Here is a 16,354-nt window from a genome sequence, read left to right as displayed (position 1 = left end):
TATGTCTTCACTGAAACTGTGTAGGATCAGTGGAATAGGGGAATTTGGGTACAAAAACATTTTTCATTATGTTTACACATCCTAATTAGAGATTTATAAGGAAGCCAAATACGCTGCCATTTAAACAATTACTTGTATTTAATTGTGTTTGCATTTTCGTTCATGAAATATAACAGAAAAAGATAACTTATTAATCTGCATGCACTTATCAGATTATTTCTGTACATTGTACAAATTTACCTCATTTAATGTCTTAGCATGCATTTAATCATACTTGTGCAGATTTAAGTGTCTTCCTGACTGCAGTGGTATCATTCATTAACAGTTACCCTGAACTCGGATGATCATAGGTTTGGCATAAACACAAAAAAATACTATCTTCGAAAAATAGATTTTGGAAAGCTTATTGGTGATTCTTCCTGAAGTTGCGACTCGTTTTGTATTCTTAGACACTGCTGGTATACTTGAGGAAATAAAATGCTCTTTGATCAAGTAGGATGTTTGTCTTTGGTGAGTTGTGCTTAAGGCTTTTGTTCTTTCATTTGCATAGTCTGGAGTCACTGTCATTCCCCAGGGATCAGTACTGGGTCCATTCTGATTCAGCTTGTTTTTCAGTGGCATTGGAGGCACCCGCAGCCGGTTTGCTGATGGCACTAAACTGGGGAAGTGGCTGATACACCTGGAGGCTCTGCTGCCACTCAGCAGGACCTCAGTAGGCTGGAGAATTGGCCAGAGAGAAACCTGGTGAGGTCCAACAAGGGCAAGTGCAGGGTCCTGCACCTGGGGAGGAGTGACCCCAAGTGCCTGCACAGCCTGGGGACTGACCCACTGGAGAGCAGCTCTGCGGAGAAGGACTGGGGGTACCAGTGGGTGACAAATTGTCCATGGGCCAGCAGTGCCCTTATGGCCAGGAGGGCCAAGGGTGTCCTGGCATGCATCAGGAGCAGTGTGGCCAGCAGATGGAGGGAGATGATCCTGCCCCTCTATTCAGCCCTGGTGCAGCCACCTCTGGATTGAACTGTGTCCAGTTCTGGGCTCCTCAGCACAAGAAAGACAAGGAGCTACTGGAGAGGGTCCAATAGAAGCCACAAGAACAATGTGGGGTCTGGAGCATCTCTTATGAGGAGAGACTGTGAGAACTGGGCCTGTTCAGTCTGGAGAAGACTGAGAAGGATCTCATTAACGCATTTAAACCTCTCAAAGGAGGGTGCCAAGAGCATGGTGCCAGACTCTTTTCAGTGGTGCCCAGTGAGAGGGTAAGGAGCACTAGCCATAGAATAAAACATGAGGAAGAACTTCTTTCCACTGAAGTTGGCAGAGCACTGGAACAGGCCACCCAAGGAAGTCATAGATTCTCTGTCTGGAGACATTCAAAACCCACCTGGATGAGTTCCCTTGTTACCTGCTCTAGGTGACCCTGCCTTGACAGGAGGGTTGGACTGGGTGATCTCCAGCATCTCTTCCAACCCTAACTATTCTGTGATTCTGGGATAGTTAGTCAAAAATATATATATATAAGGTCTTTCATAAGTAACTTAACTTCCCTAAAGTGTGTCCCTTTACCTCATGTTTCCTGATGGCCAGTTCCAGGCAAGTTACATCCATGGCTTTCTGCAGCCCCCAAGTTGCTTTTTCAAGATAGCATGATCTGCACATCCAGAACATAGGGCTGGGGTGCAAATCCACATACGATGAGCCAAGGGCCAGTGGAATTTAAAAATGTGGAGCAGCCACCATGAACATTTCAAGAGCATTTTGAGAGCAATTAATGATGATACCACTCTCCATCTACTTCCTAGAAAAAAGAAAGCATCATTCTGTTTTTTTTTTAAATAGAATCTCTGCTTCTGTGAACTTAATTAAGGACAGGAATGTATCCTCATACTAGCAGATACCTTGTGTAGATGAAGAAGACAAGTCTGAGATGTTTCCTTTAATGTGCAGAACCTGCTCTGTTTATGCAACAGGGAGCAGCATCAAACCCTCAGAAGCAGTGGTAATGACACTTGCATACCTGCTTTCACTGCAGTCCCACTCCTTCATCTTGGACAGTCCAGGACTGGGTTCCCTGATGAAGCTTCCTTTTAAAATTACGCCTCTCCAGAGACCTGAGATTGTCAAGGACCTCTGTTTGGAACACTAAATACAGTAAATGCTATTGTATTATCCAACAGTAGCAAATTAAATAATCCCGCTCCTGTCACTTTCTAACAGGATAATGTTAAAGGCATTCCTCTGGGATGGAGAGTAATAATTTGCTAATTCCCCTCAGTATTTCATGCTTCTCAGTATTGCAGCTAATTTTCTCTGAGTACCTTATTAACATTCACAATGACTTTGCAGTCCCACCCTAATAGCTCTCCGCAGAGGCAGTGACTGTGAAGGTGAGAGCTGACAGTGACACATTTTCCTCCTTTTTCTCTACAGCCTATATTACCCTGGTTTCCATCCACTGAGAGCTGTCCAGCTGATGCGAGTGGGCAAACTGCAGTACAGTCAAGGCATGTTTCCTCAGGCACTGGAAACCTTGAAACAGGTCAGTATGGTGAAATAGTTTTTCTCCATCCTCCTCCCTTGCTTCCCACAAAACTGCTGTGTGACTCCCCCCTCATGCCTTTGGATACTCCTCACCACTTCTTCCATCAGTGGTGTTTCCCCAGGCTGCAGCTGGGTGTGGTGATGGGTCGCTCTTGCCCAGCACAGCATTTCAGGCACTGACATTCTCCAGCATCAGTCACAGCTAATTATAGTTTGATAGCTCAGAGGTGCCTGGATGAAAAATTACTATTAGATCTGAAGAGATAAAATTATCTCAGTGCTTCATATGTTCCTTATTCCCGTAACAAAATAATTCTGAGAGCACTGAAAGCATAGGGCCAGGAGGAGAGCTGCAGTTTCTACCCTACTTATTCCCTATCAGACTCTTTGATTTCAGGCTGGAAAACTTGGTCTTTTATGTGTGTATTTTATTGTGAGCCACAATGAAATCAACAGGCATGTTTCTTGATCCCTTGTATTTCTTACTGTTCATCATCTTTGATCTGGTTTTGCAGCTATGCTTTGTTAGTTACATTTCAGCTTGAAGTCATCCCTCTTGTACCTGAGCTGACTTTTATATTCATTTCCTTGTACCTCAGGCTCTTATTTGTCCTACTGTTATATTGCTGTTAGTATAATCTTAAATATATTAAATAATCCCTTTCCATGTGCAACATGTCCTCAGGATGTAGAATCTTGCATCCCTTCTCAAGCCCTCAATCACTGCTGGGGTGCTTTGCTCCCCCTGGAAGATGTGCTGCCTCTGGTTTCCCTCAAAAAGGTTTTATTCTCTTATGTTACTGATTGTCCAGTGATCAGCTTGCCCTGAGGACACTACATGCTCCATGTGCTTCCCTGTCTCCACTCACCTCCAGTTCCTGACACAGCTCCTTGTTGCCTTTGACGTGTGCTGCCAAAAGCTACCTGGCCCAGCTACTTGCCTGTGTCTGCTGGGCAGGAGCAGGCCCAGTTTCTGGCACCAGTGTTGGAAAGAAGTGAAGAATTTGGCTCTACGTTCCCTTTGATTAGTGTCCGTGCTATATGAAGTGATTTGTGGCAAAGAGTTAGGGCAGCTGCTTGGGATAGAAGGGGATGGGTGTCTCCACTGCAGGTGGGGGAGAGGTGCTTTTTCACTCCTGACCAGGTCTCCTGTAAAGATAATATCAGAATTACTCTCTAGGTATTAGTATTTTGTACTTAACCTTTTCTTCAACCCTGATATCTCTTTGGTTTTAATATCTTATTAATCTTTTACATGATTTATGATGCAAGCTGAATTACTGATAATTTTCATATGTTGAAGTAATAAATTAGTATTTAATATGATGCCACTCTTGCTAAGTCTTGGTAAAACTTATATCTTCACTTGATATATTTTACTTAAATTATAGCCAATTCCAATCATTATAAAGCAGACAGAAGAGTAATAAATTCTATTTTTATGCATTATTCAGAAGTATGTCATATATCTGTCATGTGCCAGGTAATCCCTCTGCTCTTTCCCCCCAAATATCTATAATTTCCAAACATTCAGACTTTCCCTTTTAGCAGTGGAATGAGACTCCAGTCAGAGGAGCTTCTGCTTTCATTGACACTGCTACAATTTTATCAACAGGCAATTGTTCTAATTGCACTTGTAATGTGGCACTGCATTAGATTAAACTGGAGTGAATTCCCCTAGAGACAAATGAACACTGCTAGTCAGTGAAGGTGGACATTGCAATGGGAATTTATACGTTCTTGCTGAAGAAGCTGCCCATTACAAGCCAGATTGCAATGATCTATGATCCTTTGGAAACTGAGCAATGCCTAACACAGAAACCTTTTCCAGGCTTGACCTCCTCGTTCTCTGCAAAGGGACATGAAGGTGCTGCTTGCCCTTCTGCATCATACTTCAGTGAGTCTCTAAGAGAGGCTCCGAGCCTTACTCCACAAGGGCACAGTAAGTGCTTTACAACTGAGGTGTAGAATCCTGTCATGGCTTTGCCTATTCCCTATCCAGCCTCCCCTTTTTCACCCAAGTGTGGGACAAGGAGAGACTGAACTCCCACTCCCTGGGAGAGGAGGAAAAGCTTCTTGTCATCCTGTTTCTCCATGTAACTTCTTCAGATGTGCTCTGCAACTGATTCACTTCCTTGCTGTCTACACCGGAACAAATTAGAGGAAGATGTAATTCCCAGTTTGTTGTGACTAAAGGATGTGATTCCTAATATTACTCAGATAATGTCCTAGAGTTATATGAGAACACAGTTTGCCCCTTTGTGATTAGATGTGTCAACAGAGCGTGCCACATGCTCAGAGCAGAAACTCGATTACCTTCTCTGCTTCATTACTCTTCTTAATACACTCTGACACTGAATAGCAGCACCCTGTTGGAACCCTCGTCAGACTAATTTCACTGTGGCATTAAGAGGAAGGATATGGAAGGTGCAGAGGAATTGGGATCTGAGTGGAATTCACCTCACATATAAATCCTGTTTAATCAGGCACAGCCTCAGAGCTGCTGGGGATTGACAGCCTCTCTGCAGCAGATACATGGTCTGTTAAGACCAGCAGATCTTCACACTTAGCTCTGCAGCCCAGCCCTCACTGCTGCTCTCTGTGCCACAGAAAAATGAATCATGATCATAACCACCTTGCTCTTGAGGCCCTATGGGTTTAGCTCTCTGCCCTGCACCCCCAAAAGAAGGCTTCAATAATGTGGAGGGCTTTATGTTGCCCATTAGAAAGAAATCACCCCCTAAACTTATATTGGGCCATGCAGAATCTTATTTGCTAGATTTTGAAATAGAAGTTTTACAGAGAGGCAATACTCTTCTGGAATAAAAACTGAAGGTAGCCCCTGGTTTATTTTAAAATTTATATACAAATATATTAAAGACAAAATAGAGAACAGATTGAATTATAGATCTGGAAAGCATTTGTCAGCAAAAGACAGGAATTGGAGCCCACTCTAAAAAACAATTTGAAGAGCCTGACATGGCATAGTCATGGGAGTACTTTTGTCCCACATGAGCTGATGGGTACAGCTGTCTTGTCTCATGACCACCTACAACAGGTAATGTACAACTTCCTTTCTTTAGAAATCCCTGTTGTGGAGACAAAAAGCATAGGAATTGGGGTAAAATCCTTCCCAGGTCTCACAGGAACACTGAAGAAATCACTTCTGTAGGTGTTTGCTTCAAACACTGTATTGTTTCCCAGCTGTTGTAGTATTCCTGTGCCTACTTTAACAACTTGTCCCCTTCAATCAAGAGACAGAAAACCACAGATACTTCCTCTGAAATACTAGCCCACACTTTGTGCCACTCTGGCACATGGCTATTTGCTCCCTGCTTTCCATGTGACAGAGCTGTGCCATCCTGCATCTGCCAGGGTTCCCCTCAGCCATGGCCATGGGTCCCATCCCCACACAAATTGGGCACGAACGCCTGCACTGCTCCTCATTCATGGAGCAGCAGCTGTACCTCTGATCTAATGGGATTTATGCTCTTAAGGGAGACAGGGTGTGGCTGATGACACCGTGGCCTACCTTGTAGCTTTTCAAAATCAGACTTGCTCTGTTGAGGGATACCTCGCAGAGCACGTGAATCTGCTCACCTCAGCTCTGCTGGGTGAGCTGTGGGATTGAGGAGAGCAGGGAGTGGGCAGAGAGTCCACGTGTTCCTACTTCTGTCCAGTAAAACAATTCCTTGCACTGGAGCTGAAATTATCCCCAGTTTTGCACTGATCTTTACCAAAACAGCTACATAAGCTAATAGCAGTTGAATTTAGGGATTACACAAGTCATGGCTGTTCTAACTTGGATGCAACTGATTCTGACTTGTACAGCAGTGTGTGAGATGGCATTGCATAAGAATTATTTATTTCCTCCAAGGAAACAAAGGATAAAGACTGAATGATTTTGTCTGGCATACTTAGGAAAGAAAAGAAGTGGAAAGAAAAAGTTGGAGGTGGGAGAAAGGCAGAAATGGTAGCATTAACTCAAGATTAAGTTTGATATTAATGATTAGTGGCTTTTAATGGAGGTATATCTATACAGACATCTCTGGCTGTGCATCTCAGGGTGTCAGGGTCCAAGTCTATCACTATGAGCCTGACCTCTATCCTGTAGTGGGGCTGAAGATCCAGGTCAGCTGCCTCAGGGCTATCACTCAGATGTATCCTGATGTGCAGCTCTTAGCATACATCATTCACAACAAATCAGCTTTCTGGGACAGGGCATGCAAGTGTGCACCATTGTGTCAGGATCCAGGGCCAATTCAGTCAGCCACTTTGCTCTAGAGTGATCCTCTCCCCTCCTAGTTAGCATCAGTGCAGCTGCATGTTCAAAAAAACATTGTATTTCTGATTTTGTTTCACGTTTCTTTGCCATTTCTAAAGCAATTAAAGTATTTCCATAATTCTTTTTACCTGAGTATATTTTTTCATTTAGTAGTAAGTCATTGTGGTAGATTAAAACATATTTGACTCTTTTTAGAGCTCCTTGCTCACTATGGGTAGTTCTGACTGATATTTCAACTTGTTCTTTCAGTCTTGTGCTGCTTCCCTATTTTAAGAATTAGTGAATTTGAAGCAAAAATAAACTGTGCTGGATTTTCCATATGCTTGCCAGTCTCTATAATTTGGAATTAGGCTTTAATTCATTCCACAAAAATATATATTTATTTTTATCTGTCCAATTTAAATGAGGCCACTTCCTCAACAGTTCTTCCCCAAAACATACTTTTTCTTCAATTCAAATCAAATTTAGCTGAATTTTGTCAGCTAACTGGACAAGGAACCTTTTGAAACACAGGCTGCATTTAGTTTTTTGCAATTCTTCAGTTTAGGACAGTGAAAAATCTGTGATCTTTCCTCCTGCCTGTACACTACTAGCTCCCTTGTTCTACCTTCAGAAGTGCTGAATCAGCTTCCATCTAGGACTTCCCTCTTTCAGGAGGAATTTAACAGAAGAAGCAGAAATGCCATATGAAAAGTGATGATGTAAACACGAGCTGGGCAAAGAGCATTGCAGACGTCAGTGGCAGGAAATCAGCAACACTGCAGGCAATATCAGCAAGAGTAAGTTAGCCCAGCAGTAGAAGGTGACAAGCACATAGAGAGAATAATCTCTGGGAAAAGCAGCAAAGACCTATTTCCCTCCATGCCTTTTCACAGTGAAACTATTAATGTACTCTTTTGTTTGATGCTATGTATAGTTGCTCCTGATATAGTTAAGGTACTTTATTCCATGGGTTAAGCATTAAATCCATTTCTATTTTTACAGGACTTTCAGGCTCCTAACATCATGAACATCACAGTCATCTTTTAAATAGTGTATCAAAACCTTGGGTGTTGTAGTTGACCAATCTTGAGATGGCCTTCATGTCTCAAAAGTGGAGAAGTATCTCTCTGCTATTCCAAACATCCAGTTGTGCAACGTATTTGTGGGTTTTAACACCTAAGAATAATGTGCCTGTGCCTCCTTCTTGGTCAGAGATAAATCATAGGGATGCCTCATTCCTATTTCAGCCATGTCACAAATTCAAGCCCCCAGGTGCCAGCCACTTGAGGACCAGCATTTATATCCCACCCTGCTCCAGGGCCCAGCCCCTCTGCATGGTCTGCACAATGAGTAACATGTCCCTTTCTGTTCTTTCTTAAAGGCCTATAACATTATGAAGGTGACCCATGGGACAGATCACAGCCTGATGAAAGTCTTGATGGAAATAAAGGAAGAGTGTGATGCCATGATCAGACTACAGTGAGGATAATCTCTAGTCTGGGAAACAAAACATTCAAGGACAGAGAAAATGTTTTTATTTCATTGTGAAGCTTCTCAAAGGTCTTAGTGTCTTTTCTTTAGGTCCTATTTGCTTTACAGAAAGGTTTAATATTGGTTTTGCTGTGTGGAGTGAATTGAGTTGATGTTTGGCAGAATTCCTGTAATTTTCAGAAGATTTTTTGTCATCAATCATCAGTCTTATTGACAAAAACTAACAAAAGCTAATTATTTGATTGTAAGTATTGGGAAATACATACAGAGTCTTCATCAGTTACAAAGTGATCTAATTCCACTGTTATCAGCAGTCAATTTTTAATATCAATTTATGCCAGCAATTGGGAATCTCTTGCCAGACACATTATAAATTAAGATAATATGCTTTTTTCCCTTTGCCTTGCCCTTTGGTATGGTTTCCAAAAGCCTGGTCTAGTGCTCTTTGACATCAAATAAGTTTCCCAATGAGGAATGAGATTTTCTTCCCTCCAAATAGATATGCAGGGCTTTGTACCTCTTCTTCTTCCATTTCATACCTTAAAATGTATTAAATAAAAAATTTTATCAAAAGTGGAAATTGCTTACTCTGCTTTCTCCTCATTTTACCAGTTTCAAGAGCTTCTCACTTCATTACAGTTTTAAAAAGAGATGTTTGGACCTGCAAGCTCAGTGCTGTGGCTTCTAGACCTTTCTCATTCCGTGGGGTTTGAACGTCACATCCCCAAAGAGAGAAGCCCAGAGATCTACAGATGAACATTATCATCCCTGGGGAAGACAAGGATGTCTTGGAAAGCACAGGCACGCTATTTCCCCATGCTCAGCAGCAAAAGACTTGCTCTTGCCAGAGCTGTTGACTTCCACTTTTAACACAGAAACAAATATTAACAAAAGCCAATATTTATGAGGGACATTGAAACTTAAATAATTTAAGGCCTTTGAAAGTATTGCTTCAGGTGTGTCACTCCTCTAACAATTTATTGCTGCTACTCCAGCCATGACTGTTACTTCATTAATCCATCATTGTTGTAAAGTCAGGCTTTTTTCACACCAGTAACCTGACACTATTAATTATTACAAGATGAGAACACATTTAAAAAGAAAATGAACACTCTGGGCGTAATTTACCGCCACGGCACACGAATGCCAGTGCTGAGGAAGATATCTCCTTTTGAGACGTCTGAATTTGTTCCAGCGTTTGGAGCGTTCGCTTGCCCGGCAGTAATGTGCAAGCAATAACCTCTGAAATGCAGTGCACTGCTGGAGTATGCGTCATGGCTTGCTGCCAGAGGCCAGGTTGTATCAGCCACCCAAGAAGTGCCGTAATCCTCACAGAAATTCACTGCTTGGTTGGGTCTTCCTGCTGTTATAAAAAGGAAATTGTCTGGGGGAAAAGGTCAGACCTTTGCATTTACTGGGAGTTCTGACAAAATACTGATGGACAACCAGTCTTCAAAACCAATTTTCTGGTTTTAAATGGGCACTGCATATCAGAATTTATGTGATTTTTGTGTAAAGATGATGCTTATGTTATTTCGCGTTTATATATCTGGTAGTAAGATTTGCAAATGTTGGGGACTTCAGAGTGTAAGGTCAGGTGATGCATTAGTTTGTGCAGCATATCCTGGGATATCCAGAAGCTCTCATACATGGAGACTAATCTGAACTGCAGCACTGTTTGCTGGGGCTTCTGCTACAAGGACACCTCAACAGTCCGAGGTAGGAGCTGGGGGAAAGGCAGAGTCATCTGCTGTCATATGAGGACAGCCACTTTACAGCAAGCTGAAGCACCTGCCTGTGCTGGGGCCTTCTCTCCAGCAGTGGTCTTCTCTAAGAAGACACTTAGAGAAAAGGTACAAAGGAAACCATTCAGTGACAGCCTGATGGAAAACAGAGGTGCTGTCAGCTGGGGAGTGTCACAGCAGCAGCTGTGCTGCCACAAGTGCAGAGCTGCTGAAGTCCATCTGCAGCCCAATGCTCAATGCAAGAAACCGAATCAGCCCCAGGATGGTCTGTGGCTCAGGGTCCTGGGGGCCTTGCCTGCCCTGCCTGGCCCTCTCTGGGCTGGTCTGAGGAGGATCCATGGTGTGGGGGCACAACCCACACTTTATATTCATTACTGTTCATGCAAAACTTCTTTCAGCTTGGTCAAGGCAAGAGTCACGTTTTGTGGTTGTTTTCAGTCATTCCAAAATTTGTCAATTTCCCTTGGAGATTTCCATGCACTAACACCACCAGCAGGGCTGACAGTGCTGCAGGGGAGGTTGTTGTGGGCAGATTTTTTTCTCCTGGTGGTCCTGCTCCAGTCTATTTTCTGCAGAGAATGCTGGTCTGTGATTGTGGAGGGATTTACCCGAATGCATGGTTTGAAAGTGCGGCAGCAAGCAAGTGTGCCAGGGAGGAGGCAACGTTAGATAAGCTCATTTCAAATCAAGTAATGTTATCTTTGCACAGACATCATGTTTCAGTTTTCATGAATAATATCTGTCAAATTTTTCAGGTGCTGGTATTAGTGGTAAGATAAAGATGCTAAAGTCAGAAAGAAGCAGACTGCAACGTTATCTGTAATGCTGGCAGGTTCGCTGCTTGCTTCCCGCAGGTTGGAGGCTTTTCTGGTGCCTTTTGGAAAGCAATAGTTACTTGAATTCACCTCAAGTTTTAGGAATGGAATGCATTTTGACTTACTTGTGTTTTGTCACTCTCCCTTAAATTAGTCCGGGAAAAACAACGTTAGACTGCACTCAGAGGGAACAGGATTGCACTATGTGTTTGGAAGAAAAGCAGTGGCAGAACAGGGAAAAAACCATGGGGAATGATACAGTTTTGCTAAGAATAACTGATTACAGTGGAACAGAACATTTGTTTTAAACAAAAAAAGAAAGCTCCCTGAACTCTGTTATTTCTTTAAGCATGGTATAATTCTCTGTACCCATGCCCCTCAAGGGTGCTGACCTGATGTTGGAAGTAAAAGCTCTCCAGGACTTTGGCAAACAGACTACTGTGCAGTGCATAGTAGAAAATAAAAGAAAAGCAGTGAGGGAAAATGCAGCAAACCAGGTTTTTTAGAGCTTTGACCTCTTTGAGTCTATCAATCTGTGTGTGAAGTCTATCATGCATGGGTTCATGCCAAGAAAACTCGCCCACTAGTCAGCCTTTTTTCTGCTTCTCATTGTAATCTTCTTCTCTGATAGCTAGGTTTTTAAGTGAGCTTTTCTTAAACTTGTTATTTTTTTTACAGAGCATGTTTTTGAAATACAGAGGCTATTTCCCCACACAGTATATTTGAAGTAGTCCCTGGCCACTGCAAAGCTCTTAATGAGCAGAGTTCCATTTTTCACAGAGGTTGTGCCAATTATGAGGATTTTTTTTCCTTGAATCAGAATTAAACCTCCCATAAGACAAGAAGGAGGAGGAAGGTCTTACAATTATAGACATGGAGTTCTGGCTTCTCTGCTTCATCAGAAATTGTGTCTGACCTTGGGCAAATCAGACAGGGTTAGACATCCATATTTGGTTTCCTTATTGCTCATCCTTGGAAAATGAAAATAAAAAAGGAAAGAGAAAGGGAAAGGGAAAGAGAGAAAGAGAAAGAAAGAGAAAGAGAAAGAGAAAGAGAAAGAGAAAGAGAAAGAGAAAGAGAAAGAGAAAGAGAAAGAGAAAGAGAAAGAGAAAGAGAGAAAGAGAAACTGGCTATGATACTTTCAATAAGTGCCTCACATGAACATGTCCAGATTGGTGTCAGAGCTGTAGCAACTCTTCAATGGCCATGTCTGTGTTACAGCCCTGCTGTCGCTGTCTGTGGGTGGCACAGGTGGGAATGGCATCATTGTAGTTGTCATAACTGCAGGTGCTACTCTGTGAGAGTTCCTCCACAGCTGTGTGCCAAACATGGGCAGAGAGCTGTGAGCTGCCCCTGTCTACGCTGTACCTCCTCCAAATAGACAAAGTTTTGTTTCCACCCATGGAGCTTCAACAACATCTAAAGAATCCTCAGAAAATCCAAAGTGCTTTTGTTCATTTCAGACCAAAGCCAAGCTAGAGTTCCTTTTTTCCTTTTCTCTTTTATTCTTATTCAGCTGACTATTTTTTCTTTCCTTTCAATGTACATTTTTCCAAACAAAACTCCTTTCCTTTTTTATGAATTTAATTAGCCTGACAATACGTATGTTATGGCTGTTTTATACAATGCACCCTATAAGAACATCCAAGTGAATTTTCCCTTAGGAAAATTCCTGCTTAGGAAAATTGCCCTAAGCAAAAGGAATGCACCTTACCTGAAAGTCTGTGTCTGCAATTCTTGCTATTTAGCACAGTGGTTTCTGTTTATCCCCACAACAGTGATGTGTAAGCCAGGCCCTTGTTATCCCCAGTAATATTTCCTGGGGAAAGCTCGATGTTTTTATTTGCTCTGCACTTCTGATCAACATGGACAAATCAATTCTAACTCCATCACTTTTTAGACTTTCTTGTAGGTTTTAATAAGAACCTTAGAGATTCCTTCCCGCCCATATAAAAGAATAACTCAGGCTTAGTAATTAGGCTACATACAGTCACTGCTCACACCGAGGAACCTAACAGGTTCTTTATAGTTCCCAGGAGACCAATTAACCTTCTTTTAAACATATCTCTATATAGCCACCAAGACAGGCACACACAGAAATGCATACACACAACAAGCTTTTCAGCAGTCTCAGATGCTCCAGTTCCTTGGTAACCAAATTCTGATGGGGCTCATGGCAGGAGGGCAGGGCTGAAGCATCCTGCCCGAGTTTATTTGAACTCTAAAGATGACTAAATCAGGACAGACCAGAGTGTCTTCTAATTTCCTTGTCCCCAGGACAGGAGAAAGAGAATAACCACACAGCCTCTTCTATGTCTTAAGTTCCCCTCCATCTCTTGGGGTGGGGCAAGCACCACTTGTTTGTCCCATTACCTGCTCCCTAAGGCAGCAGCTAAGGAGCCTGATCTCCCCTCTCTGTTTTCAGTTGAGGACTGATCTAGTAGGGCTGACAAGAATAGAAAAGAGCAGTGATTTCTTCCTCCGCCCCTCCAATTCAGCAGCTCTGATTCCCAGTCCCAGAGGCTCCAAATAGGAAGGTGGCAAATTTACATACGTCTTGAAGGAAAACTGCACTTTAAATCACAGGTGATCCCTCTTGACAGTTCCACTTGACTTTCAGAGCAGGAGACTGGAGACAGTAATAGAGAGGGGTGTCTGATGAGAAAATTAGCAGAGCACCACTCTTCCCTTCCCTCAGATCCTGAGCAGCTCTTACCTATTTACTTTTAATGAAGCTCCTTTTAATTAAGTATTTCTCACGCTGTCTTCCTGTTCCTGTCTCTCCTTGTGGTGCTGAGAATCCCACGATAGAACAGGTAGAGAAGATGTCTGGCCTGATCCTGCCTGTTCTGTCCCTTGGAGACACCCAGGTGGTGTGTCCCAAAGCCCTGGAGCTGCCAACCTTCCCACCAGCAGCAGCACACCGCAGGAGCCCACAGGGAGGGATGGAAAGGCTGTTGTAGTCTTGGATGGAATTTCAGGCATCACACTACTGTGGAGAGGAATTGCTCTCCCTCCTTATAATGGCAGCAATAGAGCTGAGGGACCACTGGTGGTCTGGGAACTGGAGCAGAAAAGATCACAGAAGCACAGAATAAGCTGATCTGGAAGGGACCCTCAAGAATCATTGAGTACAACTTCTGGCCCTGCACAGCACCATCTCCAAGAGTCAGACCATGTGCCTGAGAGTATCACTGCTGGGGGTTTGCCTCTGCTTTTCCCATTCTCCCTTGTTGTACTTCAGTCTCCTTGTCAAAGTCATGTCAAGCTCTGTGGAGAGTCTTCAGTGAGGTACTGGTAATGTCTGGATTTCTGTTCTCTCTAATGTCATTAACATTGTGTACCCAGCTTCTACCACACATAAGACTGTGATCAGAATACAGTCACTGGGGAGTGATGTTCCCCATCATGCTAACAGAAATGATGATTGAGGAAAATTCTTATAATGACTTGGGAATGTTAATTTCTGAACATCTGTGGCTGAATGCACCAGTAAATAATGATATTTTTAAAGGTCAGAGTAATGAGGATATACAAAGACTACTTATCATTACCAAATGTTTTCTTTGGGGACTGTTACATAATTTGTGAAAAATAAACAAAAATCTGATTTTGTGTTTTCTGCAAAGACTAGAGGAATGCTGATCCCAAGTCTGGGAAGGGGCAGCCTGCCAGCAACCAGGCAAGGACGCTGTCTTATTTGCAGCTGGCAAATGAGAAAATCAGTAAAAATCCTTCAGATGGGCATTGTCCAAATTCATTTCATTGGGGCCCCAAAGCAGTTTATGCAATCCATGTAAAGCAACTGGTACACCCAGGCCACAAAACTGTTTTACCATTAAAATCCAAAGCCTTGGCAAAACGTGTCCTTCCAAGATAGTGGAGACAGACCAACATTTCTTCTGCTGAGAAAGAGCCCTTTGAAATCTGCTGCTAAGTGACATAAAATTATGGTTATTGGATGGCTTTTCCTGCTTGTGAACTGGGGAAAGACTGTTTTGCTTGGTTGGTCTGCAGAGCTGCAGTCAACACAGGTTTGAAACTCTGCAACCCTGCAGACTTGCTGAGATTGAGCCCACGGCCCAGACAGGCTTTAACCTCGGTGTCTTTCCTCTTGACCGAGGCCTGTCAGGCAGGCACTGAGCTGGGCAGGTACTCCAGTTCAGACCAGAGCCAAATGAGGAGCTGAGGGAGGCAAAGGCAAGGATTTTTCTCCTGCCTGATGTGATGCCTTAAGCAAGACCATTCCTGTACAGGTGGGGGAATGCAGCAATGTGCCAAAGACAACTTCAGAGCTCATTGCATTTCTTTCTGTACAGGACAAAGGGGCCTTGGGGTGTTGTTTGGGGCTGTCCACCCCACACTGCAATGTGAGCACTTTGTGAGCCTCAGAGAGCTCCCCTTTTCCCTGCTTCTTGCTGCAGAGAAACCACCACCTTCTTCGCTGCCCACTTTGTGTCCTCTTCTGTCACTGATGCAGCCTCTCATCAGGGGCCATTGCCCTTGAAGCTGTGAAGGTTTTACCCTTGTAAAAAGGTAGCAAGTGTCGCACTCCTGTTGCAGGGGGAGGAGAGAGGGAATAGAGAGCAAAAAGCTCTGTGGAAAATACCAGCCACAACACAATAGTTTCAGAAGGGGCATGGAAATGTTAGCTTTCTGCTTCACTTTTGGCAAGTATCAGAGAACAACAGTAAAGCAGGACAAGTCTTCAGCTCCTACATTGGCTCTGGACCACAGCAGCTGTTTTGTGCCTGCTGCTCTCTGGTACCAGCTGAGCTGGGCCTGTTCTGGCACTGCCCTGCGAGGGGAGTTTACAGGGGCTTGGGCTCAGCTGCCAGCACCAGTTTGTGGAGCAGGGCTTTGCCACCTGGGATACCCATGGAGGGGGGCTTGCAAAAGGCAGCCAAGGAAAGACAATCTTGTTATGATTAGGCTTGAACGCATTCTGTATTCAAGCAATCTTGAATGGCAGCTGCCATCTGTAACTCCCATGAAAAAGCTTAAGCAGTTTACCAGGTCAAAATGGTGAAACCCTGAGTGCCTCAGGCCAGCAGACAGTCCCAGGCAGAGGAAGCCAGGTTTGGCACCAGTGTCCCTGTGCCAGTCTTCACTCAGCCCTGCTGTACACCTCAGGCACTGTATGAATTTCCTCACAGCGAGCGGCCCAGCTCCTGGCCAGCCAGCATGCTCCTGCAGCCAAGAACTTCCAGGATGTGGCCAGGTGTAGGATTCCTTAGTAAAATGGGTTTACAGCTTTCCTCCCTGAAACAAAGGTTTAACTACAAGTTACCTCGATGGGCACTTTAAAAAAAAAATAGAGCGTCCTATTCCATCTTGCCTAAGGAAGAATTTCTAGGGTCATAGAATTTAGAGCTCAAATGTTTACAATCCCAACAAGATAAGGCAGTATAACAGCCTCCACACTTTATGGTGTAAGCTTATGAAGAGGTCAAAATGGCTTAGCATGAGGGTCAGTTTTACTCAAAGTCCCTGTTTGA

At 43.4% G+C, this 16,354-nt stretch overlaps 1 protein-coding gene across 2 annotated transcripts in view; it reads left to right on the top strand.

Annotated features, from left to right (window-relative positions):
• The window catches only part of SMYD3 (SET and MYND domain containing 3), a 400,426-nt gene extending 391,611 nt beyond the window's left edge, over positions 1-8,815 (top strand). For both annotated transcript variants that reach the window (XM_005526874.3, XM_088052979.1), the window contains exons 11-12: positions 2,428-2,536; positions 8,187-8,815. In XM_005526874.3, the coding sequence (XP_005526931.1) occupies positions 2,428-2,536; positions 8,187-8,288 (211 nt within the window). In that variant the 3' untranslated portion in view covers positions 8,289-8,815. The remainder of the gene's footprint in view (positions 1-2,427; positions 2,537-8,186) is intronic.
• Positions 8,816-16,354: the final 7,539 nt, after the last annotated feature.

This window comes from Pseudopodoces humilis, chromosome 3 (assembly GCF_049639895.1).
Source record: "Pseudopodoces humilis isolate 2021_Gansu_Grassland_sample_001 chromosome 3, ASM4963989v1, whole genome shotgun sequence".
NCBI classification, from domain to species: Eukaryota; Metazoa; Chordata; class Aves; order Passeriformes; family Paridae; genus Pseudopodoces; species Pseudopodoces humilis.
Note: the sequence above shows the minus strand (reverse complement) of the source record. Positions and strands in the feature narration are given on the sequence as shown.